Source organism: Filicampus tigris, chromosome 2, assembly GCF_054856515.1.
Source record: "Filicampus tigris isolate MCC_2025a chromosome 2, RoL_Ftig_1.0, whole genome shotgun sequence".
Lineage (NCBI taxonomy): Eukaryota > Metazoa > Chordata > Actinopteri > Syngnathiformes > Syngnathidae > Filicampus > Filicampus tigris.
The window spans coordinates 10,826,679-10,851,889 of NC_141218.1; the positions used below are offsets into that span (position 1 = coordinate 10,826,679).

At 40.5% G+C, this 25,211-nt stretch overlaps 2 protein-coding genes across 6 annotated transcripts in view; both read left to right on the top strand.

The window, feature by feature from the left end:
- The first annotated feature begins 3,633 nt into the window (after positions 1 to 3,633).
- On the top strand, positions 3,634 to 9,749 carry rbmx (RNA binding motif protein X-linked). 3 transcript variants are annotated; one of them, XM_086024114.1, is made up of 11 exons: positions 3,635 to 3,911; positions 4,005 to 4,130; positions 5,237 to 5,343; positions 5,436 to 5,592; positions 5,670 to 5,813; positions 6,291 to 6,402; positions 6,565 to 6,687; positions 7,153 to 7,280; positions 7,945 to 8,880; positions 9,461 to 9,559; positions 9,643 to 9,749. In XM_086024114.1, exons 2-9 carry the CDS (start codon positions 4,022 to 4,024, stop codon positions 8,250 to 8,252), a joined length of 1,188 nt encoding a protein of 395 aa, XP_085880240.1. In that variant the 5' UTR covers positions 3,635 to 3,911; positions 4,005 to 4,021; the 3' UTR covers positions 8,253 to 8,880; positions 9,461 to 9,559; positions 9,643 to 9,749. The 3 variants fall into 3 exon arrangements, with proteins under 3 accessions (XP_085880241.1, XP_085880240.1, XP_085880239.1); XM_086024115.1 differs by having other exon boundaries at positions 3,634 to 3,911; positions 4,021 to 4,130; positions 7,945 to 9,559; XM_086024113.1 differs by having other exon boundaries at positions 7,945 to 9,559.
- A 1,603-nt stretch (positions 9,750 to 11,352) lies between these two features.
- Positions 11,353 to 25,211, top strand: part of arhgef6 (Rac/Cdc42 guanine nucleotide exchange factor (GEF) 6) — a 25,115-nt gene continuing 11,256 nt past the window's right edge. For 2 of the 3 annotated variants that reach the window (XM_086012605.1, XM_086012614.1), the window contains exons 1-9: positions 11,353 to 11,870; positions 12,903 to 12,986; positions 16,188 to 16,272; positions 20,396 to 20,517; positions 20,673 to 20,883; positions 21,253 to 21,305; positions 22,070 to 22,164; positions 22,439 to 22,534; positions 22,813 to 22,935. In XM_086012605.1, coding sequence (XP_085868731.1) covers positions 11,706 to 11,870; positions 12,903 to 12,986; positions 16,188 to 16,272; positions 20,396 to 20,517; positions 20,673 to 20,883; positions 21,253 to 21,305; positions 22,070 to 22,164; positions 22,439 to 22,534; positions 22,813 to 22,935 — 1,034 coding nt within the window. In that variant the 5' untranslated portion in view covers positions 11,353 to 11,705. Of the gene's footprint in view, positions 11,871 to 12,902; positions 12,987 to 14,669; positions 15,084 to 16,187; positions 16,273 to 20,395; positions 20,518 to 20,672; positions 20,884 to 21,252; positions 21,306 to 22,069; positions 22,165 to 22,438; positions 22,535 to 22,812; positions 22,936 to 25,211 lie in introns of those variants that run through there. The other variant, XM_086012621.1, reaches the window with a different exon arrangement.

Genomic DNA, 25,211 nt, shown 5'->3' on the forward strand with positions numbered 1-25,211 from the left:
ACGTGACGCGGAAACGATCGGCTCAATACGGAAGTCGGCGTCACAAAATTCACAATAAAAGTGCTAAAGCCAATCTGGTGCGTTTTGTTCGGTCTTTATTAAACGATCAAAAATCACGTCAATGGCGTCATAGAGTTTTTATATATTTGTTTATATAATTTAATAACAATTAAAAAAAATCTCTTTCTCTCTCTCTCTCTCTCTCTCTCTCTCTCTCTCTCTCTCTCTCTTTCTCTCTCTCTCTCTCTCTCTCTCTCTCTCTCTTATTTATTTTATTTTTTTTAAGAAAAAAAGTGCTAGTGATGTGCACATGGTTTTGTGAAGCACTGACAGAACCACTTGGACGAATCATTTAAAAAATGGGTTCAGTTCCCATGAAAGAAATATTTTGCTACAAAAAAGTCAAGGTTTGTGCTCTATCAGAGATATGACAGCAGTTAATGCGATTTCGACTTAACCAACGATTGGACCAGGAAGCAGTCAAGGTGGTCCTTTTTTTTTTATTGACATGACCTTCAACTTGACAATTCAGTAAATCCTTTGTCAATATAATACCGGAAGTCAACCCAAATATATTTTTTTCAAGAATATGTTCCCAGCAGGCCCACTAGTTGAAACACGACATCCTGATGAATGTTGCTTTTATGGAATATAAATTAAGCGGCAAAATGCACTCGTTTTTATCCATCTCAGGGGGCGGGCATTTTGTCTTCTGTCGACTGAAAATGACATCACAACTGCTCACAACGACCAACCACGGCTGACCTGTTTTCTGAATCTGAGCCGTGATTGGTCGTTGTGAGCAGTTGTGATGTCATTTTCAGTCGAGAGAAGACATTATGGCAGGTGGTTCATTCAATGAAGCAGTTGATGCTTCTGACGTCATATGACACATGATTTGAAGCGAGTTTTGAAGCAGTGTTTCTAAGGAAATCTAAGGAAATCTGTCTCGGTCCGAAGTTCAGAACTTAGCACGTATTGAAGCTTCACTGTAGAACTACCATCACAAAAAAAAAAAAAACTTCATTAACAAAAGAAAATTAACAAAAAGACATTGCTACAAAATTACCAAGACAAGCCACGGCTCCAGGATTTTGTTTCCTCTCCTGGTGCTATAGACTTATGGGGCGTACTTGCCGTTGGGAAATTCAGGACAAATCCCGAACGGCCAGTACCAGGCCAAGGGCTCAGCAATTTTTTTATAGGTCTTAATTAGAAGTAGTTTTGACTGAATTTGGCCAAAGAATATTCAACAAAATAGTTAAGCCGAATACAAGTGACCATAAGGCAATGGCAAATAAGTTTCATGTACAAAGGTAACGGATACGTACAGCTCTGGACAGCATACATGCACGTGCCAATAATCAGACAATACATCCAAAATGGGACAACAAATGCATTTATTCTGTAACAGGCGAGTGTATCACGACACCATCAACAACTGTATAACAACATAATAACTTTAAGAAAAATTACCAATGCTGAAATTAATAATAGGCTACAAAGTCCAGCTGCATTGCCACAATGGGAAGTGATAACAGCCTGTGTTGATGATTTATATCACAACATTGTATATTCAGGATTGTAATTGATAGCAAACACATTAATTACAATAAATAAATTAAATATTAAGTAGCACATCAGTTAATGTGCAGCTAACAGGGCTGTAGAGCAGTTATCAGCAATAAACTGCTCTGGACTACCCATCCATCCATCCATTATCTCCACCGCTTATCCTCACAAGGGTCGCAGGGAGTGCTGGAGCCTATCCCAGCTGTCTTCGGGCAGTAGGCGGGGGACACACCCCGAATTGGTTGCCAGCCATTCGCAGGGCACACAGAGACAAACATCAGCACTCACAATCACACCTTGGGGCAATTTAGAGTGTCCAATCAACTCCAGGGAGACTAGTTTTTATATTTATGTTCTACTTGCAATCTTTAAAAAAAAAGGTTTTTTTCTTGATTATAAAAAAATCCGATGCTGCAACAATTATGCGAAGGTAAATGACTCCCCCTCCACCTCCGCTCCCTGCTTATACAAAACACAGGCGCAGAATGTCTGCGATTAGATATGGGGAAGAATCAAAGGGAACAAAACATTCACTCGTTTCAGGATGGAATGTGTATTCATTGATCCCCGCTTCACAAACTAGGAAAGTACCCGACTGGCGACTTTGATATTTCTAGCGAGAATGAGACTGTTCTGCACCATGTGCTACTGGATCGGTTGTACTAAAAGAAAATAAATGTTCAACATTGGGAATATTTATGGGGCTGCAGCAACAATCATAATTGAGCCACCAGAGTTGGTGAACCCCATTTTTGTTATTTTGCAGGAGAGTGATTTATTGTTTTATGTCTGCTGCTCAATACCTTTGGTGCAACAGTGGTCCAGCTCCAAAAATCTGTCGCATACATCATCATTTCATTAAAATCATAAATAACATTGACTCATACAGTATTACTGACATGCATTTCCATTCAAGCTAAAAAAAAAGTCCTCATGCAGTGTAATAATGGGCTGTTCCATAAATGTCAAAATGGAACAAAACCTTGATTTAGACTTGTCATCTTAACAATGGGGGCGGCACGGTGGTCGACTGGTTAGCACGTCCGCCTCACAGTTCAGAGGTCGTGGGTTCGATCCCGGCTCCGGCCTCCCTGTGTGGAGTTTGCATGTTCTCCCCGTGCCTGCGTGGGTTTTCTCCGGGCACTCCGGTTTCCTCCCACATTCCAAAAACATGCATGGTAAGTTGATTGGATACTCTAAATTGCCCCTAGGTGTGATTGTGAGTGCGGATGTTTGTCTCTGTGTGCCCTGCGATTGGCTGGCAACCAGTTCAGGGTGTCCCCCGCCTACTGCCCAAAGACAGCTGGGATAGGCTCCAGCACGCCCCGCGACCCTTGTGAGGAGAAGCGGTACAGATAATGGATGGATGGATCTTAACAATGGGACTCTGGTGTCAAATTTTTGTTTGATTGATCGTACTGCTATCGTTTCAGCTTCAGCTGTTGTGAAAGCTCTATCTTAGTAAAGTAATTTTTGTATTGCGTTGGTTTATTATTTCTAAATGATGTTATGTTAAATAGTCTTATATTGAAATTTGATTCTTGTGATTATGTACAGCACTATCTTTCCGCTGTGGTTCTTAAAGAGTTATATAAATAACATTGATTTGACGTGCATAAAATATTTCTGCACTTAATCTCAGAATGACAAAAATGAGTTAAATCTCTCTAGTTCACAGTGGCTCAAACCAGAAACACTTTATTACATTTGATTCCAAGCAAACAATGCATATAGGAGTGCTTCTCGGATGTTTTGAGTTTTCTCAAAACTGTTTCTTTGGTGCTCTTCAGTCGAGGGATCAATGCAGGACTTCAAAAAATGGAAACTGAGGCACTCAACATGGCCATGTTAAAATAAAGGCCTTTTAATCCAAAATACTTTGAGTGCCTCAGTTTCCATTTTTTTTTCAACACTATTAGTCTATTACATATTAAATTGACAGGCATGCATAACACATCTTTTACATTAAATTTTATCTCCTGACTTTCCTGTCTTTCGGATTCCAGTCCGATAGGTAGCAGTAATGCGCCTGGACCCTGATTGCCACCAGCCAATCAATCCCAAACAGTAAAAAGGCGGCGAAGAAGAAGGGGTGGAGCTTGAGCACGCTTGTTGAAAAGGGCTCTTTTCACTATAGTGGCGCCTTTCGCTTAATTGGTGCTACATCAACAAGAGCCGTGGTTTCATTTACAACATTTTCAGTTGTCGACGGAAAGACATCTTGTCGTTCACGACACGAATCAATAGCCCGCTTTGTTTCGCGCGTCGAGTAACAAACGCGCTACAGCCCGGGGGTGGTACGCTTATCGCCATTTTGCTTATTCAACAACCCAAGAAAGGTAGGTGACTCACGCCTTACGTCTCTATACTTACACAATATGGTACACACTTGAACCGTGTTTAGAATTCTTTCGACTTTTTTGTTTGTGAAGGTTGAATTTTGTGCAGCATGGCGGAAGCAGACCGACCAGGCAAGCTGTTTATCGGCGGGTTGAATACCGAGACCACCGAGAAGGCCCTGGAGCAGTACTTTAGCAAATATGGCAGGATTGTTCAAGGTGTGAATTTGTTTTCCATGTTATCATCGGTTCACAAGAGCCTCACTTTCTCATTTGTTATTAAGTTGCAGCTTATCCCTACAGCGTGTATTGTTGAAAAAACGTAACACGTGTTAGTTCAGCATGGAGACGGCGATCACGCTTAGCTTGTCGAGTTTTAATTTGTATTTAGAAAAAAAAGTAGTCTCTGAATGCAAGGACAAAAGGGCAGGCATGATCCGAACACTAAGCTTTGGAAGGGTCCTTAAGCAAGTCATAAATGGCATCGAATGCATGAATTTAAAAGCAATGCCCTTAATGACATTCAAGTCATAGGTTTAATTTTTTTAAACAAGATTTTATGATTGTAAATCGTAAATTACTAAATAAATTAACATTCCTGAAAACTGATTGACTGAATTGATCGTGGTAATTTCACACAATCATGATCGATTTTGCTGTTGTTTGTTTTTAATATACTAAATTGGCAAAAATGTTAATCATTGTTTTCCAGAGGACAGACATGCGCACATTTCTTATTTAGATTAAACAAGAATGATAAGTGTGCTTTCAGGGAAGACTACAGAAATTGAGAATGTTTACTGTTGAGAGGCTGAAATTTGGCAGCTCTGGATAATTTTAAGTTTGTCTCTAGTCTAGAAAGTGAATTGATATTAAAATAGTTGTTCATTAATTTGATACATAAGTTGTTGATCAATTTATTCTTGCACCTCTTACAACAATACTCCAAGAACATAAAAATCTAACTTCATCCAATTGCTTCTACAATACTTAATTGCCAGCGACATATAGTGACAGTGACAGACAATTGAATTCTCTGCCAGTCAATGGCAATTTAGTTGTGTATCCACAATTGGCTCAATAATGATTAGGTAACACAAAACGACACAACTGGATGCAGTTACAAACTTTCTAACAGGAGGGAGCCAATCTGATTACTGCTACAATTACTAGTACAAAGCCCAGTAATAAGTAGTAGTTTTTTTCTCTCATATATCCTACCAGTTATTATTCTACATTTGCCAAACTAGAGACCATATCATTTGACTAAGTTACCTGTTGGCATGTCCGTGTACTGTGCTTACTCATTTTTCCTGTATTTCCAGTTCTTCTGATGAAAGACCGTGAAACAAACAAGTCAAGGGGTTTTGCATTTGTGACATACGATAGTCCAGCCGATGCAAAGGATGCCGCACGTGAGATGAACGGAAAGGTATGGATTGTTTCTAATACAGTAACTAATGCATTCTAGTGCTGAATAAAATAATTGATTTTGAAATGGGGTCTCATTTTTCTGTACTGCAGTCACTTGATGGCAAGGCAATTAAAGTGGAGCAGGCTACCAAGCCCAATTATGAGTCTGGGGGCAGACGAGGACCCCCATCCATGCACCCTCGCAGCCGTGGCCCGCCCAGGGGCCTCCGTGGATCCAGGGGAGGCGGGATGAGAGGCCCATCCAGAGGTAAAACTTCAGTTTGTGAACTTTTGAATGGAATTTCACTCAATTTGTTTTGTTTGTGTTGTCTTTTGTGCGTGCAGACTACTATGACGATGATCATGGAGAACCCTTCTTTAAGGGGGGGATGTCATCAAGAGGCCCCCCTCCGATGAAGAGAGGACCCCCAATGCGCAATGGAGGCCCCCCACCCAAGAGATCTGCCCCATCTGGTCCAATGAACAGACGTACGTTTTGTCCTCTAAATAAAGTATATTGTATAAGGCTGCAACTAACGATTAATTTGATAATCAATTGCGAGACCGATTTTTTTTTTTTTTTTTTTTTTTTTTAAATCCATCCCTATATTCACAAATAGGCAATTTTAAATTGAAAGTTCATAAAATACACAGACAAAATACTCCATTTACTGGTTTGGTCTGTAATATGTCAGATACTTGGCTAAAATGGTGATCATTATTTTCAAAAGAATAAGCAGATGATTGCAAAAGTTTTTTTTTCCCAAAAATGTTTTAGAATATTTCCTGTTGACTGTCTGAAATTCCAAGGATTTGGACAGTTTTAAACAAAAGATCTCAAAAGGACTGTATTATCTAAATATTTTGATCAATTAATTTGATAATCCATTAGTTGCCTCTTAATCGTTGCACCCCTAATATTGTACTTTAAAGACAAAATGTTTATGTCATCACTTTGCTTTTCAGCCCCGATGTCAAGGGATAGGGACCCCTATGGTCCACCCCCTCGCAGAGACTCCATGATGTCCAGAAGGGATGACTATCCATCACCCAGAGATGACCATTACTCAAAGGATGGGTAGGGCACTTGAAATCTTTTATCTTATCCTCAGTCTCCTCATACATGTTATAATTGTATTTGTAGCCTCATGCATTGCACCACATGTTTGTAGAAAGCATTAACCATTTAAAATGCTCTTCAGTGAACGTTTCTAGTTTGAATTTGATTAATCTTTGACAGCTACTCCAGTCGAGATTATAACTCAAGAGATTCAAGGGACTATGGACCTCCTCCCAGGGATTATTCATACCGCGATTACTCCAGTTCCCGGGATGACTATGGCTCAATGTCAAGGGGTTACAAGTAAGTCTTTGGCCTTGGGGTTTCTCTTTGAACCATTCGGTAGCATAGCGTGTTGTAAGATGGTCGCATCATTGGCAGGCTCCAAAAAATTGATTATTTCTCGACTTTCTATTTCACATGTGCTTTTATTGTATTTTAGGATATATTTTGAAAGTGACCATGCTACCACTGTCATTTTTTCGAAAATACTTTGACACGCTTGTGGCATAGTACAGCTGTGTTGTGATGTTGGTGCGTGTTGCATAAAGTAGTCATTATGCATCAGAAGGATGAGTTGAAATCTCTGTAAATTGTCTGACTGGAAGACAAGATGCCAAAAGCCCGAGACTAGACTACATCAAGCTTTAAATGTTGACGCGCAGTAGTGAAGTCAGCATAACCGTTCCTCCCACGATTTGGGTGCATAGCAATGGTTCATCCCAGAATCCCACACAATCACCATGTAACTTTTTGTACTTATTCCAGTGACCGTGATGGCTATGGTGGAGGACGGGATTCCAGAAGCTACATGGACCGTTCGAGTGGTGGTGGTGGTGGTGGCGGCGGCGGCGGCGGAGGCAGCGGCTCATACCGAGACTCGTTTGATGGTTACGGTAAGATATTTCTACACAGGTCTAAGATGAACCAACAGTGGCATGAAGAGGACCTGCATAGATAACCAACCCTTGTTTCCATGAAAGAACAACCCAAAGGAAACAACTTTTAAAATTCACTTTCCTGCTGTCAACAAACGATAGTTTTTCAGCAATTATTTGATGAAGCATTGGCATCCGTTTTTCCAATTCCTATTACCACTGCAGTCTTCCAAAGATAAGTGTACCTCAGAAATGTTGTTAATATGGCCTGAGTTGACCACCATAAGGAGCCAGATACAGTCCTTGGAAACCACAGAACAGAATGTTGCCCAACAAAAAGCTCTCCCTCAAGGAGTGTCCTTCACAAATAACCATCAAGACTACTCTGAAAACTTGGATCTCTAAAAAGGAGAAGTGTCCTCAGAAATCAATGGCATGTTGAAACAAATAACTTGAGTACTCCATGTGGCTGGATCTTAACTGCCCCCAAATGTCTGCAACGAACGCGTTCAATTTAGACCTACCATCACCACCAACAACAGATGGTACATGTAAATACGACCATCTGCTCAATTAGTGCATCACAGAATTCAATGTACTGGCAAAGAAAGAGAACCAAACCTGCGAGAACAACAAAATGTCAATTGTATCTTGCCAATTACCTGACCCGTTGACCCTGCAGGTAACTCTCGCAGCGCCCCACCTTCACGGGGCCCCCCACCGTCCTTCGGTGGGGGCAGCGGAAGTGGTCGTTACGACGACTATGGCGGCAGTTCCCGGGATGGCTATGGCGGGCGCGACAGTTACAGCAGTCGGAGTGAGCCTTACCCATCTCCCCGTGGCGAGCGCATGGGTAGGCAAGAGAGGGCTGCTCCCCCTGGCGAGAGAGGATACCCTCCTCGCGATTCGTACGGCTCAAGCCGCGGAGGGCCACGCGGCGGCCGTGGAGGCAGTCGACCCGACAGAGGCATGGCTCGCAACAGATATTAGAATGGACATGGAAGTCTCGGAAGCAGATACAAGTATTCTTTCAGCGTTGAAAGCGTTGTGGGAGAAGCCTGACAAAAAAGAAATCCCACCATGTTTAAATCTGTGGATTGAGTTTTAGCTTTAAAATGTATCTAGACTTTCCCAATTTTTCGTATGTGTTCACGTTTTTTAAATTTTTTTTTTTATATATATATATACATATATCTTACTCATGTAATGATAATTACCGAGTGGTTTTTTTTTTTTTTTGGTACGTTCACTGCTGCTGCAATCTACAATGCCCTATAAGTTTGGCTTTCCTACTCTTAATAAAAATATTAGTTGTACCCTGAGCAATGAGCATCAATATTCCATCAAGACCAAAAGGCTGGACATGAATTTAAAAAAAGAACAGCATCTCCTTAGAACAAGTCTCTGTAAAATTTAGTTGGTGTGGAACTTCAGAGAAATTGGTCACTGTTGTGTTAAAGGGATTAGGCAAATGTCACTGTCAAAATGTTCCAATGTAGTTCCCTCGGAAATGGATCCATCATCCTAGAGCCAATCGCTGGCATGCTACGACAAAACCCAAAGGCAAGAGCAGCCAAATGCAAGCTTCTATCCTACAAGAACCCATAGGCAACTGCTGGTAAGCAAAGCAAACCTCTTCTGTTTCACATCTGTACATGCCTTTCATTGTTCCTCTATTGCAGTCGTCACTCAATTCAAGGCAGTAGTGCTTCAAAGGACTACAACAAAAAAAGAATGGATGTCAACCTCAATGCGCCTTTTTGATTGTAGCTAAATTTGTCACAACTGCACCGAGCTCCGAGGCAAGCTAAGACCTTTTGTCCCTTGCCCACAACGAAGGCTTATCATTTTTTTCATTGCCAGCTGAACCCTGAAAATGGAGATCCTTTTACACTAATTACTTTAAAGTAAGCAAGATTGACAAGTGCTTTCAATGCTATAGTCCAAACTGTTTCCAAGGCTTTTTGTCAATATAAAATTACAATAACATGAACGTCCATTGTCAGTCTCGAAACCTTTTCCTCAAACAAAGGACACCACTGGAAGAACACCGCCATTGCAACCACCCAACTGGAAACAATCATGAAAAAGTGAAAGGCAGTGGGACCAAGGACTACAAAGCAAAGATGAATTTTTTTGTGTTTCATGAATACACACTAAAGTGAAGGGCGGAGGTTAATTTTGTCGTGTCGTTGCAGGATGAACACTCCAGAAGGCAAACCTTGATACGCAACACGACCCTGTCCATTGGTGCTCGGACCAGTAGGCCATTGACGAGCACGTTCCGGTTTGTGCAGGTAATGAGGCTAATTGATTAGTTTGGGTAGTTCCATACCTGACTATGTGTGCGTTGATGTTTTGAATCCTTGTTCTCCGTTAGTGTCTGCCACAGGTCTTGAGACAACTGCATGAACGACCTCCGGAAAATGAGAAGAGGCTGAGTGTTCACTCAAAATGTTGTATTGTTTAATAAATGGCGAAAACCTGCTCTGCTAGGTGTGTTGTCATAAAATTGAAAAATGAACTCTGTTTTGAAAGCAAAGAACTTCAAAATTGAATTGAACTTTCATGACAGTACAAACCGTTTTGAGGCCTTTGGGGTTGTACAGATCTGTCATTCCCTACCCGGGTGGACAGGAAAAGGTTATAATTAAGATATTGACTGAAAGTGGCTGGCTGGTTGGATTGTCTTCTGGAATGAATGCAAAGTTGGTCAAAAATAGTTAGAGGGAAATCTGATCTCAGTTTTACAGACATCAAGGCAGCTTAGTTGGAATAGTTTTTGTTTCTGCAAAATATGCTGATACATCAAGATTCACTTCCTAGTCACTGTGACAACTTGGAAGAGGAAGACGGCAACAAGCACCACTACAGACAGCATAGTGGTGCCTTGACTTACGAGTGACCCCCAACTGTTTTTTCGAGTTAAAAGCTGTCTGTGGTAATTCATTTTTCTCTGTGTCATGAACCAAAGTTTGAGGTGAGCTCTGGATGGTTCTCCTTTCACGTGAGTGAAATCATTATTTTTCTGCAGTTCTGTGCCCAAGTGTAGTGGCGGTGTCTGTCACATACTGTCCGAGCCGACAAGTCAATGCATGCAGCGTTGGTCAAGTGGTTGAACAGATGTACAGGGTGTGACAGAAAAGTTCAGACTGGTGCCACATAAGTCCAACTATGAGTTTTCCCCTTCAGAGTGGGCCAGATCCACCAAGAGATTCCGCTGCATTTGCTTTGTTTAGTATAATTGCAGCAGGAGAATGTGCATGCTCATAATGCCTTGAGCATCCGACAATTCCTGGCGGAGAACAACATGGTCATTGCTGGAGCAACCACCCTACTCACCGGACCGCCGGCTCAGTGAGATGTTGTTCCTCTTCCCCAAGTTCAAGGGGCCCAGTTTTGAAGACCTGGACAACATCAAAATGGCCATGACGATGGAGCTGCGCTGGATCCCAGAAGAACACTTCTAGGAGTGCATGAAGGCGAAGCGGAAGGCTGAAAATTAAAGCACGCTATAGGCTTGGATTTTTTCGAATGTTAAAAGATTGAGTTGTCGTGGCTTGGATAATGGGTGGATGTTGGTGACAGACCCCGCACCTAGAGAAAAGGCATTTCACAGTTTTGTTTTTGTGTGTGTGTGTGGTCTGCTCCAATAATCTCTCACAGAACACCACACAAAAAGTTTCTGCTCTCCCGTGATCACACATCAAACATTAAGATGCACGTACGTACATACAAATTGGTTCAATTCTCCTGTCCCGTTTTGAGTCTCTCGCGTTTCTCTAGCACTGACTCTCACCCCTTCTAACTTCGCCAGGATGCATTCGGCTCCAAATTGGTGGGAGTGTTGACAGGCTCCTCGCATTCGCATCTGTACTGTTACGTACAGCCGACATTCTTTGCTCAATAAAAACGTGACTGTTCCCCAAAACAAGCGCTGATACTCTCCTCGATTTAATCTTAAAGCCAAAAATTATGGTGGGTTTACATGACGCATGATGAACGTTAAATAACTAATAGGTGGAAAATTACGGATTTAAGTGAAAAAAATAGCTGCTCTTGTTGGACAGCCAATTTAAGGCACACGGATCTGTTAGAGTAGTTCCAATATAATATCCTGCATGAAATTAATTATATATTGGAAGGGGTTGGTTGTGCTGGTACTGATAGTTTAATAAGCCAAGCATTACTGTAACTTGGCAGCTGCACTTCTGCTGCTGTCTATTGTTGAGGTTTCTGCTTACCAGCAGGGGTGATCATCATTTTTGGCATGTAGTAACACAGCCAGCCCCCACCCCCACCTATCTGACGCCTCTTGCCGAACTTCAAGCAGAAGTGCGGGGCTACGGGGCGACGGGGCGCACTGCACGCCGATACGGAACTAGACCACCGGAGAGAGGAGGAGGACGACCGTCGCCAAGGCAATGCCCGTCTGACGGCGCCATGAACCCCGAGGAGCAGACCGTAACGTGGTTGATATCGCTTGGAGTGCTCGGCTCCCCTAAGAAGAACATCGCTGACCCCGAGGAATTCTTGAAAGCCTCGCTGAAGGATGGCCTCGTACTATGCAAGCTGGTCGAGAGGCTTGTGCCCGGTTTCACCGCCAAGGTAGAGAACTCGAGGGGAAAAAAAGTTGACATAATGTGGTCCCATACTAGACACGAAGGGAGGGGTTTCATACGAACACAGACACACAGGCCGCCCATTTTATAAGTTGCAACGAAGTTTTTGCTTTCAATGACGTCGCTTATGTTTATGAGACAAAGCTAATGGGCAATGTTTGCTGCACTATTGCCAAGAAATACTTTGATAATGTTCCGCATTCTCGACGCCACGTTTATGCAGCGATGAGACCAGAAACCGGAAGAAAGTTCGCTCTGCTAAATACAGTTAAACACCACAAATTGTATAGGTCCTGGGTTTTATTAAAGCCAATGGAGGTTTATTTTAAACATAAAAGGCCAATACACGGTAAAGTTGATAAGTTTGCAGGCAGGCTTCGTCACTTCCTCCTCGAAGGTTCTTCCCGGTTGCTTACTTCGACCTCTTGTTTTGTAAATTTTGCGACAAGCAGGAAGATGGTGTCAAATAGGAAGTGTACAACAATAATACCGGAATTAGTTATTGTTTTATTTTTTGCACAACAAACTGGTCATAAGCACAAGGAATTATTGTGTAGGTTTAAAAAGATGAGTATCGCCTCATGTATTTGCTAATAAATCTTAAAAAGAGTACAAAAATAAACCATGTGCACCGTTGGTTCACAACAATGTTTTGTTGCACCAATTGTCTTACATCTTTCTGTTGGCATATAATTTGCAGTATGATTGAATTTAGAGCCCGACATTTCAGTTTTTAACCAGCAACGCAACTGTGCGATGTATTTTATTTCGAAAGTTGTATAAATAAGCGGATGTTTACATGTATGACGGCGCTAGCTTGACGCTGATGTCATTAATAGCTATGTTTCAACGAAGAGGACACCGATTGACTCCATATTTCATAAACTCGCATTACTGCGACCACTTCTAACTGGACTTTAATGGCGTTAGCTTCAAGTCGGCGTGTTTAAAAAAAGTGTTGCTTGCTCTCGGTGCTGAAACGTGCTGGTATTTTCCTCTCCCGTCTGTTTGTGCTCAGTACTGCACGGATCCGCGAACCGAAGCCGACTGCATCGGCAACATTCGAGAGTTTCTGCGAGGATGCTCGTCCTTGAAAGTGGAGGTAAGTTTGCGGCTGTATGTGGCAACGGAACCTTGCCACCGTTTCTGCGTCGACTTATTAGCCTTCTTAGCCCCGGTGCACGTTTCCCGTGAGTGGACTTAAACCTGCTTGCTTGTGTAGTGTTGTGATCCGCTCAGCCTGCTTGGACTGTATCGGGTTTCCCAGCACGTCCATGTGGAGTGAGCCACATAAACAGGCGTGCTGTCTATCAGGAAGTAACGAAGTACACAAATTGCGCACTGTGCTGTAGTAGATTTTTCAGTTATCTGTACTTTACCTGAGTACGTATTTTTTTGACTACTTTCTACTCTTACTCCTTAATAGGGGAAGCACCAATACCACTTTTCCCCCGCTCTAGAGTACAAGCACTTTGCTTTGAGTAGTATATATATACTTAAATTCCATATTGTTTTGCAATTGTGATGAAAATGTATTCTATTTTAGTCAAGTAACGTTTAAAAATGAAAACTTTTACTGAACATGGCATAGGTTTTACTCAATACAACACTTTAGCAATAACTTGTCATGACTGACATTTTAACTTTCAACAGCATATCTTGCCACAAAATGTATCTTAGGTGTAACCTGTAACACATAGCACTTTAGTTCTAAAATATAAAAGCCGAACGATCAAGGGATCCACCGACCTAACGAGCCATTCGCTGTTACACTGTCGAGGACTGTGGATCCTTAGGTTTGCATGTCTTGATCTTTGAGATTGTATCGATATTCTACTGTCAGGATCAACCAGGGAGCCTCTAGGTAAAGTCAACCGCGGTTGACATTTAGCTTGACTGATTGGGGCCTTGGGGTCCTATAAGGCGTGGAAAAAAAGGGACGGCAGTGACATGGAGGTATATTAAGCAGGGAATATTACCAAGGATAGCGCCACACATTCAAGAGAAACATGTTAGTCCCCATCCATGGCCTTGTATAAGATAAACTACCAACTTCTTGCGCTAAACAAATGTCTGTCTCAATTGCTTGTACCACATACAGACCGATCCCTGCCGCAAATAGTGAAAACTTGCCAGTAATTGACACTTCCCAAATTGTTTATACAGTAATTGCAATTCTTTTGTCTAAATGAAACTCACTCACTCAACTCATTCAATAGGTGAGTTTTTCAGCAAATATCAGATGATAGGTTCCCAAAAGAGCAGCAAATACAGTGTCTGAAGCTTTACAGTATATGCATTTTGTTCCATTTTTGATTAGTGATGTGTTGTGATATTTTTCGTAATGGCAACAGTGTGACTTGACATTCAATAAAGGGAAACCAAAACACTACATTAGAACTCATGAATAGCAATAGTTTAAAAGCAAAATACAAATGACGTGGAAGAATTCGATGAAAGTAACGGCTGTGGTACGAGTTGTAATGCAATGAAGTGTCCTGGTCTGTTTTGAACAATTCTTCCATTATCATGGAGGGAATGTGTTGCAGATGTTGGGAGTGTCCTCTCCCTTCGCTGTGTGCCACACTGGAGACGTCCTTTCCAATTTTATAAATAATTGTGGTCTGGTTTTCAATCGCATCATCTGCTTTGTGCCAGCCTGACTCACTGCACAGTGGAGTGGTGGAGCGCCTGATGCCCAGCTGGCTTGTTATGTCTGGGAGGACCCCCTCAGCCCATAATTAGACCTTGTGAAGCCAGCAGGAGCTCGTGGCCAACCAGCCTGAGGCCCTCAAGCCAGCCCTGCCCATCTTTTGGTCACTGACGTGATCGTGTCTTTTTTTTCTTTCTTCATCCCGCCACCACAGCAAATAGTGCCCGTTTATCCAATTCCTGCACAAAGAAGACAGTCATACTGTTTTCACTTCTGCACTGACCCACCGAAAGAGGAAGCGGCATGAACTGCTCAAGGCATCTAACTCCTTGCTTCAGCTGAATGGGATGATTTATTAGCGTGTGTGACTGTGTGGTCATGGCTGGACTTGATTTTCTGTTATGTCCGATAAATTAGGGCTGTTGCCGATTCACATTTTTGCTTCATATGACGTCTTGCGGGCTTGTTGTACACCTTTTTGGATGAGCCGCCGTGTTGTACCGCATGGATTCAATATGGATGAATGTATCACAAACGCACAGGGAGGTGAGTAAATGATGCCATGTTGGATTTAAAAAGTATTCACACTCTTTACTTCAGTAAAAGATGAGACATTTGTAGATCAAAATGCTGGTAAAAGTAGAGGTACTGTTTCAACCCCTGTATTTATGGAACGGTAAAAATTACAGACTCTGAAAGGTAGTTAAGTTAAAGTGAAATGTTTTACTTTCGTTTATATCGTGGCAAGATCTCATTCAGTTAAGATCTCAGACTCGATTGACCTTATCTTTCGCCGTTTACATCGTTTTGTCACGTTGTGCCGTTATCCGTAGAGGTTGGAAAATACATCAAGCCTATTTTGACAAAGTAAAGACGTTTTCAAATGTAGGGCATAATAAAAGTAAAACACCTTTAGAGAAATAAACAAGTACCTATACCTGAAAAATTGACTGAAGTACAGTAACAAAGTATTTGTACTTAGTTATTTCCTACTACTGCCAAATATATTACGATGACTTTGATTTGGGTATTAGTAGTTACATTCGTCATGCCAAATGAGTTGGAATATTTTTGCTGGAAATAATTCAGGTATTGTTTTCATGAGTGTATTCATCAAGACCTGAAGAGAAATTTTTTATCAAAATGCAAGATTTTGGTTCGCTAAGATCACCCCAAATACAAATGATGCCTTTGGCAATTTCCTAATACGACACCAGGAATATGGGTTAGTACACTTTTGTATGCGTACGCTTCATTGCAGGATTTAATGATTATGAAGATGATGTGATGGTCCTTTGACAACGCAATATCGAAGTTGTGCCACTCAAACTCCCTAAGATGTTTTATTTAAAATGTGAAACCCAAGGCTCGGAAGGAAATGAGATAGCTGCCCCGAGACGCGGCAAGAAAGCGTCAGTGTGCGTGTGCAGTGAATGGTAATGGTGTCTGGCTGTTTTATAGACTGCTAATTCGCAGAATATGGGTCATGCTTCATGTCCATGTAATTATCTGTGTACGGCCCAGGCTCATTTAATTCCAGTGAGTGTTCAATTGTGCATCCAATTATTGGCATACAGCACCCTGTTTGTAATCGTGACACACATATTTAAAGTGATTTGCAGCTTTTTTGTGTGTCTTTTCTTTATCCAGGGGTTTGAGCCTGAGTGCCTGTACAGCGGGGAGAATTTTGGCAAGGTCCTGACCACGTTGCTGGCCGTCAACTTTGCCACGCAAGGTAAGAGTCGCCTGCGCCGTCCTTCCGTGACCTTCCTGCATCCCGCTGCTTCACAAACAAGGCCGCGGTGAATTTACACCATCGATCGCCGCAACAGTTTTTCCACAATTAATCAATTATTCATGTGGGCTGTATAATTGCGACAAAAACAAAATGGCACAGAGGTCACGGTGACTTCTTGGAAGCTTCTTCTGCTTTTTAATGGACCGTCCTTCCTCAAGAAACAAAGTCATTTGTGAATAAGGAGACTCACTTTTCAAAGATCTTGAGTAATATCCCGGTGGTATTTGAAGTCAAGCGGGTGAACCACTTTACTGTGACCTAAATGTAATGCTAAAATCCTTTTTGGTACGTTGTCGTCTGCTAATTGGTTGACATAATTGTCTCTCCTGCGTAATAACAGGAGTGGGTTTCAATGAACACAAAAGCTACCATAGTTTTTGGACTATAAGTCGTTCCGCAGTACAAGTCGCACCAGTCCAAAAAAATACATCATGAAGAAGAAAAAAAGACATGAGTCACTCTTGAGTCCAAGTTGCATTTTTGGGGGGGAAAGTAATTTGGCAAAAAAACAGACCAAAAAGAGTAGAACTCACTCTTGCACCAAAAATCCCTACTTCCTAATCATCGTGGGTGCGTTCGGAAATATGCTCAAGAGTGTGCACTGCTTCACTCAGACCATTCGGAAACTGAGAGTGCGTTGTTCAAATGTGGCTGTTTGGTTATTCAGAGTTCCTCCAAAAAGGAGGGCCTAAAACCAGTGCGTCAGGCAGTACAGATGGAAGCAGTTCAAAAATGAGCCGCTGATTCGTTTATAACAGTGTTTTTCAAACTGTGTGCTGCGAGATATTGTCAGGTGTGCCGTGGGAAATTATCTACGGTAATTTGTGTGCCTGTGCGGTCTAACGCCTGGCAGTGTAATCATGTCTTTACTTCATTGTAGTACTCTTCCATACCAGCAGGTGGCAGCAGCAGGTAGCCAATTATCTTTGTTTAGAGACAAGCGAATTAGTGACGCATGTTTATCCACACAGGCTCATGTTTCACTGAGTAGGTATCAATATGAAACATTAAAATATTTTTTTCTTTGTGTTTATTTAACTCCTATTCAAGACGTTATAATGTCGTTCTTCAATGTTAAAAAATGTTATATAAACAATATAACACTTATATTGTTAAAATCATCTTTTTTTTTCACAATTTCAGCTGATGGTGTGCCGCGGGATTTTCTCAATGAAATAAATGTGCCTTGAATCAAAAAGTTTGAAAAACACTGGTTTATAACATATTCTGCGTTGGGAAATTAATGGAAGGGAAGCATGCTCTCCCTCTCAGAACACATATACTCTCAGAGCGGTGTCAGGGCGTCAGAGTGAAATTTATGAAACATTCATGAAATAGACTGTTGAACGTCAACATCTGCGGAACATGTGTGATAAAATACGTGCTGTATATTAGAAAATCAATGTAAAGCACGGACCATAGAATTAAATGGAACATGCAGTAATTAAATTTAATCATATATATATATATATATATATATATATATATATTATTTTTTTTATTTATTTTTTTAAACTCTTGACATGCAGAGAACAGCCAACAGGGAGCGGCACTGCCTCACTTGCCTACCCTGACCGCACGTCCCTGGTTGACAGAGAATAGTCTCTCTCGTGTGATAACAGGAAGGGAATGGGGATGAATGCAAAATTTTTGCCACTGTTGTTATAATCAGGAGCAAATCTGTACCTAACTGCAGTCATGTGATTGCAATATAAACTTTGGGTTCATATTCATCGGTCCGCCGCAGGGAAGTTTTGTCTTAAGACCACCCGGTCATGGGTTTATTTGGATAACTTTCTTGCTGCTTACATTTTAACAGTACTTGAGATCTCAACGTGGGCTAAACATGGTCTTCGCTTATGATGTTTTTCCCTGCATAGTTTGCAAATTAATTCAGCTGACCTTATTGGAGAATGCCCACTGTATTTTTTTTTAAAAGAGTTGGACCATCTAGTTCTTTGTTTTGAATGCACTTCATTTATTTTACTTTTACTTCACTAGATAGTGTGTAAATGGAGCGTAATGAACGGATACTCTATTAGGTTTTACGAGAGGTTTTTGATGTATGTGAACAAACATGATAATAAAACGTAAAGCATTCAATTCAGTTCAAATTGTATGAAGTCGAAGAGGAAAGGCTCAGTGCTGTACTGTGTTTGTCGTGTAGTGTATGCCGCTATCATTGCACACTCCACAGGGAAACACTAGTCAGCTCAATGTTTTGCCATTTCAAATCGTACTGCGGCAAACTGTACTACTTGGTGGGTTAAGCGTCAACAACACAGTCTGTGTTGCTCAATTTGTGTCATGCAACATCTGATCAAGCCGATTGGCTTTACTGGCAGAGGCCAGCTGGTGTGTGTTTGTGTCCTGCTGGGTGCCATATTTTCCTGCCGTGCTTGATGCAAGACTAATATCCTGCTTTGTTCATTTTCCATTCAAATGAGGCCTTGGTGTTACACGGAATCAATAATGTGAACTTTAATATCGCCTTGAGACAGAGACAGAGAGACACACACCCACTCTACTTTAAAGTTGCAATTTAAAATATTTACAGTGCTGTGGGCCTGCAATGCTTTGGGGCTAATTGCTCCAGGAGGTAGAACTGGTCTCTGCTCACTTTCTTTCCTTTGCCTCAGTGTTATTTCGTCAGCGTTTTCTTGTCAGAGAGAAAAGGCTGCTGCAGACTCAACAGCTACATTAAATGAATACATCAGATTTGGATATTTATGGTTTGTACACTGAAAAAAAATGCTGTGCATCATTTACTCAATTGTATTTTGTCAAGTGGTTGCACAAAATAAAATCATCTGAATCCAGATGAATTGGTTTTTTTAAACAGACTATACATCCTACCTTAAAAATGCATCTGGATACAGATTATTTTATTTTGTGAAACCACTTGACAAAATAAAATTGAGTAAATTCAGCAATCTTTTTTTCAGTGTTATTGGTTTTGATCATGACATCATTGACAGTGGAGATTAGTTGCAACCAGGATAATAGTTTGGGATTTTTCATTATTGTTAGTTTTTGTTTGGTTTTGACTTTTGTTTTTCAATTCAGTTATTTTCAATTATTTTTTTTAGAGCAGGCTTGTTAGATTTTCTTTTTGTCAAGAATGATTCGTTTTAGTTTAGTTTTTATTAGTTCTAGTTTGTTTTTTTTTTTTTGTCTTTTTTTAGTACGTGGAGTATTTGGTGAGTGCAAGATAAAAAAAAAAAAAAGTATTGTGTAATCAGGTAAAGTAAACTACAATTCTCACATGGCTGTTGACAGAAATACATTTTTAAAGTACTCCAAAAATTTTAATATCACCCTAGAAGTTCATGTATGATATTAATTGACAAAGATGAAAATGAAAGACAATTTTGCTGATTATACAGTTGTTTTTATAAACATAAAATGTAATTTCAGTTCATTTTTGTTTTCTAAAAAGCATTTTTATTTTATTTTGTTAAAGGAAATGTTTTTTTCAATTTTAGTTTTAGTTATTTTGTTAGTTTTTGTTAACTATAACAACATTAGTTGCAACCAGCCACAATGTACGATTGTAACCTCTTAGGTTATGTTTACTTCATGTTGCCGGCGGCCATGGCAGCCCCGTTACAGGCCACATTGCGCTCTTTTGCATGTTTTGAGATGGATTATTAAATATTTATTGAGCGGCAGTATGTGCCCCCTTGTGCCGACGCCGACTCTGCCGGGGCCACAGACGTGCTCCAAAGCTGCCTGGCATCTACGTTTCTTTCATAGAAAGCCTTGACGGAACTTCAACTTGCAAAGCAACAACTGTGTGAGCCAGTCGTACTAATCACTTCAAACTGTGTTGCCCAAGTCTCAACGTCTCACTGTAAAATTTCAATAGGCGAAGAGAGAATAGTGGCAACACATCTTGGACGTCAATTCATCTCAAAAGTCAGAAATTCAGCCGTCGATATGATTTACTTTAGGTGTGTCAAGAAGGCACACTCACCCCACGCCAAGAGTTACTGACTGTCCAGTTTGAATAAGACAAGCAAACACAAGATAACCAAGACTGCATATTTTGTATCCACAGACAGTGCTGCAGAGAGGTCATGTCCGCAGTCCGGCTCCCAATCACTTAGTCCGACGGCATCCTCGCACACAATCTCCTCTGCCAAGTCCAAAGGCTCTCTGCGGCGACAATCCAAATCTGCGGTATGTTCTGCCTCTTCTCTCTTGTTCTGTTACAAGCTCATGTACGCCAATCACAAAAATTTCAGGATATTCGGCTTTCCATTTTAATGGCAGAATGAAACCTAAGAGGCAATATGACCTTTATGAGTGAACTGTATTTGACCTTCGCTTGACAGGAGATGTCAGAGAATGGCAGCGGCAGCAGCGGGCAGCTGATGGTGAAGGCCCGCTTCAACTTCAAGCAGAACAACGAGGACGAGCTGTCGTTCGGCAAAGGCGACGTCATCATCGTGACGCGGCAGGAAGAAGGCGGCTGGTGGGAGGGGAACCTCAACGGAAAGACGGGATGGTTCCCCAGCAACTACGTGCGCGAGATCAAGGCCTGTGGTGAGTCGGATGGGGTGGCGAGTGACGGCTACGCTACTTTTACCAAAAGAAAAAAAGTCTCAAATCAAATCAAATTTATTTATATAGCCCTTAATCACAGGAAAGTCTCAAAGGGCTTCACATATGCACCAGATCATATACACGACATCCCCTGATCTTAACCCCCAGGAGGGCAAGGAAAAACTCAAAAAAACCCATCTGGGGAAAAGTGAGAAATTACATTTTATGTATTGATTTTGAAGAGAATTTCCGAACCAACTAAGTGAAATGTGATCTTGTTTGACGACACATCTGATGATGTGTCACAGCGCAGTGGTTGGTAATCATTGCATTAAAAGACTCTCATCATTGTCAATATCTCCCTCCTAGAAAAAACAGTGTCTCCTAAAGGAGCTCAGCTGACCAAGAGCTACTACAGTGTGGTGAGTTTACAGCAAAAATACATTGAATGTACTTTTTTTTTTTTTTTTTTAATAGGTCGATAGAACAGTTTCACATTGTTTGACTGAGTGTTTTCACTAACTGATAAGATTAATCATTACCATTTCTTGTATACAATTTAGGTAACAGCTAAAAAGTTAACAATTACAACAAACAGTTCCTTGGCACCAATTTCAAAATCAAATTAATCAAACAAGGGATATAAAGGTACAGTTGCATAGCCCGGAGAGAGCATCTTAGGCCTTGTTTACATATAGCCAGGCTTTAAAAAAAAAAAAAAAGTCCCCATCTTTGCGTGGAAAAGAGTTTCCATCCACACTGCCTTGTTTGTTCCAAAAAAAAAATGCATCCACACCAAACCGCATATTGAATGATTGCTGGTGTACTAATGGATATCTGTCTTGGGTTTGTTGAGAGGGAGGGCATGAACGGATTTTTTTATTTTTATTTATTTTTTATTTTTTATTTATTTATTTATTTATTTTTATTATATTTTTTAAATGTTTTTCTTTGGATGTTTTACAGCAGTTTGAGTTGCATTTTTATGTATGAAAATGCTAAAATGTGATTGATTGATTGATATTTTTCATTGCATGTCAAAATGGAAAATTACATTAAATAAGCTATTAAGCATATTAAGAAATAAAATAATCCAATAAAATAACAACAAGCAAATAAGTATATTTAGTTCTATGACTAACAAGTCATGCAATGCAGCTCACCATGTGTGTTGCACTTCTTTCAGGTGGTGCAGGACATCTTGGAACACGAGCGAGAGTTCGTCAAAGAGCTGCAAACGCTGCTGAGTTGTTACCTGCGACCGTTGCAAGCCAGCGACAAGTAAGAGAAGAAGGCTTTTTTTCTCACCGGTCAATGTCCATTCCGCCAATGAACAGTCGTCAATTCAGTCCTGATTATTGTCAGAATTGAGTTTGCAGTAAAGCTGTGTCCAGCGATTTATTTATTGCTTTCTTGCCAATACAAGTACTAAACAAGGTCGTAAAAGACGGTATTTGTTCTAGTCATATACCAAGTACAGAATTTGATTACGTTTGCCACCTTTTCTCTAGCCTATGGGAATATTAGTTACTTGACTGTTCAATGATGTGTGCAGGCTGAGCAGTGCAGACAGCGCCACCCTGTGTGGAAACCTTGAGGAAATCCTCACCTTCCAGCAGGGCCTGGTTGTCTCTTTGGAGGAATGTACAAAGTAAGTCATCGTTTATCGATACTTTTCATTCTTGAGGGAGGGAATGAAGACCGCAATTTGACTTTACATTCACTGATCACAACAGTCGTTACTACACCTGCTCTGATGTAATCTAACACAAGCTGCGTTTTTTTCCACTTTCTTATTATTGCCCAAGATCATCTTTATAGACCTCTAGGGAAATAAAACAGGATGTCCCCTTTAGCTTTCCTTTGTCTGCTTTTCTTATTGCTCTCCATTGTCACGCCACTCTTCTGACCTTGACTTTGTCATTGCAGAGTCCCAGAAGGACAACAGCGGCTGGCTGGATGCTTCTTAAATGTGATGTGTCAGATCAAGTCCCTTTACCTGGCCTACTGCTCCAGCCACCCGTCAGCCGTCTCCATCCTCACGGATCACAGGTCAGTGACCGATGTATTTTCTTATACACTGTAACTAAAAGAAATAAAATTTAAAAAAAAATTAATAAAAATAAAACAACCTTTTGCTACATACAAAATCTGTAGACATTGTGTTGTGATGATTTCATTTTATTATTTATGTATTTAATCTAATCAAATAACCTTGTTTTACCAAAGTTTGCTAGCTTAATGCTAAGACTCAATGCAAAACACCACAGACGGGCTAGCGATGGTAGCTTTGATGTTGCAGTGTCATACCCATTTAAGCATTGGATGTTTGAACACAAATGATGCAGCAGTACATTGGGACAGACAGTATAACAATGCTCACAGGCATGAAAAAAGTCTTTAGATGAGTCACTTGGTTGCAAAACTCTTCTTCGTGTATTGTACTGTGTACTGTATTACACTGACAACTGGTGACCAAGGCACATACACAAATAGGAGCACAATGTCAGTGAGCAGGCATTGAAGTGTGATATTATGGTGCATAAACTGTTCAATTTTTACATTCTATTTAATTATGTTATGTTCCTGTAGAGCAGGGGTGTCAAACTCATTTTTATTGTGGGCCACATTGTAGTTAAGGTTTCCCTTGGAGGGCCTTTAATGACTGAATTTTGTCAAGCCATATAAATGTTTAATCATCTCCACATATTACGTATACACTGCTGAAGGAATTGATAGATAACTAGTTTTAAAAACAGATGTCAACAATAATGCCTTGTTCAACTATTGTTTAAATTAATTTAATCATGGATTTGGTCACACGAAAATGCTTGTAATATCTCCATTTTATGCATTACAGATGATAAAGTTTTGGTTCAAATTTTATCAAGCATCATGGAAGGTTACATGCTCAATTTGCTTTCACGGGCCACATAAAATGTTGTGGCAGGCCAGATCTGGCCCTCGGGCCATGAGATTTATACCTTTGCTGTAGAGTGTATTTTATTTAAAAAAAAAAAAAAACAGAACGTTTTGTTTTTGTTTTATGGGGAGCTGAAGTTGATTAATGGCATTTCCATTCGTCACAATGGGGAAAGATAATTTCAGATATGTAACTCAATGAGCTACATTGTAGGGGCAAAATATTACCATCACCCTACCATGATGCGGTTCAGGTCATCGCCACGGCAAACTTTCACTAACCGAAGACTTAATTGTTGAACTGAAGTTTATTGCATTCTGGTTAGTTGGTGCAGGCTGTGAACATTTTCAGCACCACTTGAAGCCACTAGGTGTCACACTTTCATCCTTTATATAGTTGACGTAACAATTGGAAGATATCATCACCACTCATGGTGACAATAATGATGCTATCTTGAGGAATGGTGTGATCACTCCTTGAGGACTGACATCTCTCTGAGCTGCAGCAATAGTTGACCTGCACACAGGAAGCTGCATATCAACAGGATGCACCCACTTGCGGTTTTGCTAGTAAAGTGGCAAAGAGAGACAGATACTTCATTCATTCCGTGAGGGAGGTTCAATTACCATAGCAAAAATATCTGCAACATAAACTGTTTTATCAATGATAGGGAAACAAACAACAAATTATTTATTGCTACTTTAATGACCAATTAAATGAAACAGTGCTTATAATGTAGTCACTTATTCCTCAGAGAATGTTGGTTAATATGCACAATATTGATTGTACATTGTTTTGCTGTAAGTGCATTTTATTTACTGTTATTAACAATTACAACAATTACCTATTTTATTTTATCTCCTTCGGGAGCATAAAACAGTGATTCATTTGTTCCTTTCTCACACCGTCATAGGAGACAGAGACTTCACTGCAGTTTTGTCAGTTTTTGCCACATATGTGGTGTTGGGAGGTGCTTGTAATATTGGTTATTCTATTTAGACACATGAGAGGGTGAAATAAGAAACACCAGGTAAAAATGAAGTTGTTCCATGAGCTCAAGTTCACATTTTTTAATGGACATTAGTCACACTTTTTTTTTTTTCCTAATGAAGGCTTTCATGTTACACGGGGCTTTGTCTAACATTTGAAGTCCCACAAGTTACACACATTTTACTTAGAAATCATAACACTAACTAAAAATATCAGTGACTGGAAATGCTTTAATTGTTGACATATTGTGCACTTTGTTTCACAATCTGAAACTGTTCACAGATGACTTCATAAGAAGCCCCCTACATTCTTCAAGCACAATAGACAAATGAAAAAAAAATGACAGTACACTTAAAATCCAATTGTCATACTCTGATATACTCTCATATTACAATCCGTTTTGAGGTGTCATTCC

Excerpts from the sequence above, each read along its gene's own strand:
- rbmx (XM_086024115.1), top strand. The coding sequence starts at position 4,022 with ATGGCGGAAGCAGACCGACCAGGCAAGCTGTTTATCGGCGGGTTGAAT. Across the intron at positions 5,593-5,669 it reads GATGAGAGGCCCATCCAGAG|ACTACTATGACGATGATCAT; the intron begins GTAAAACTTCAG and ends TTGTGCGTGCAG. Across the intron at positions 5,814-6,290 it reads ATCTGGTCCAATGAACAGAC|CCCCGATGTCAAGGGATAGG; the intron begins GTACGTTTTGTC and ends TTTGCTTTTCAG.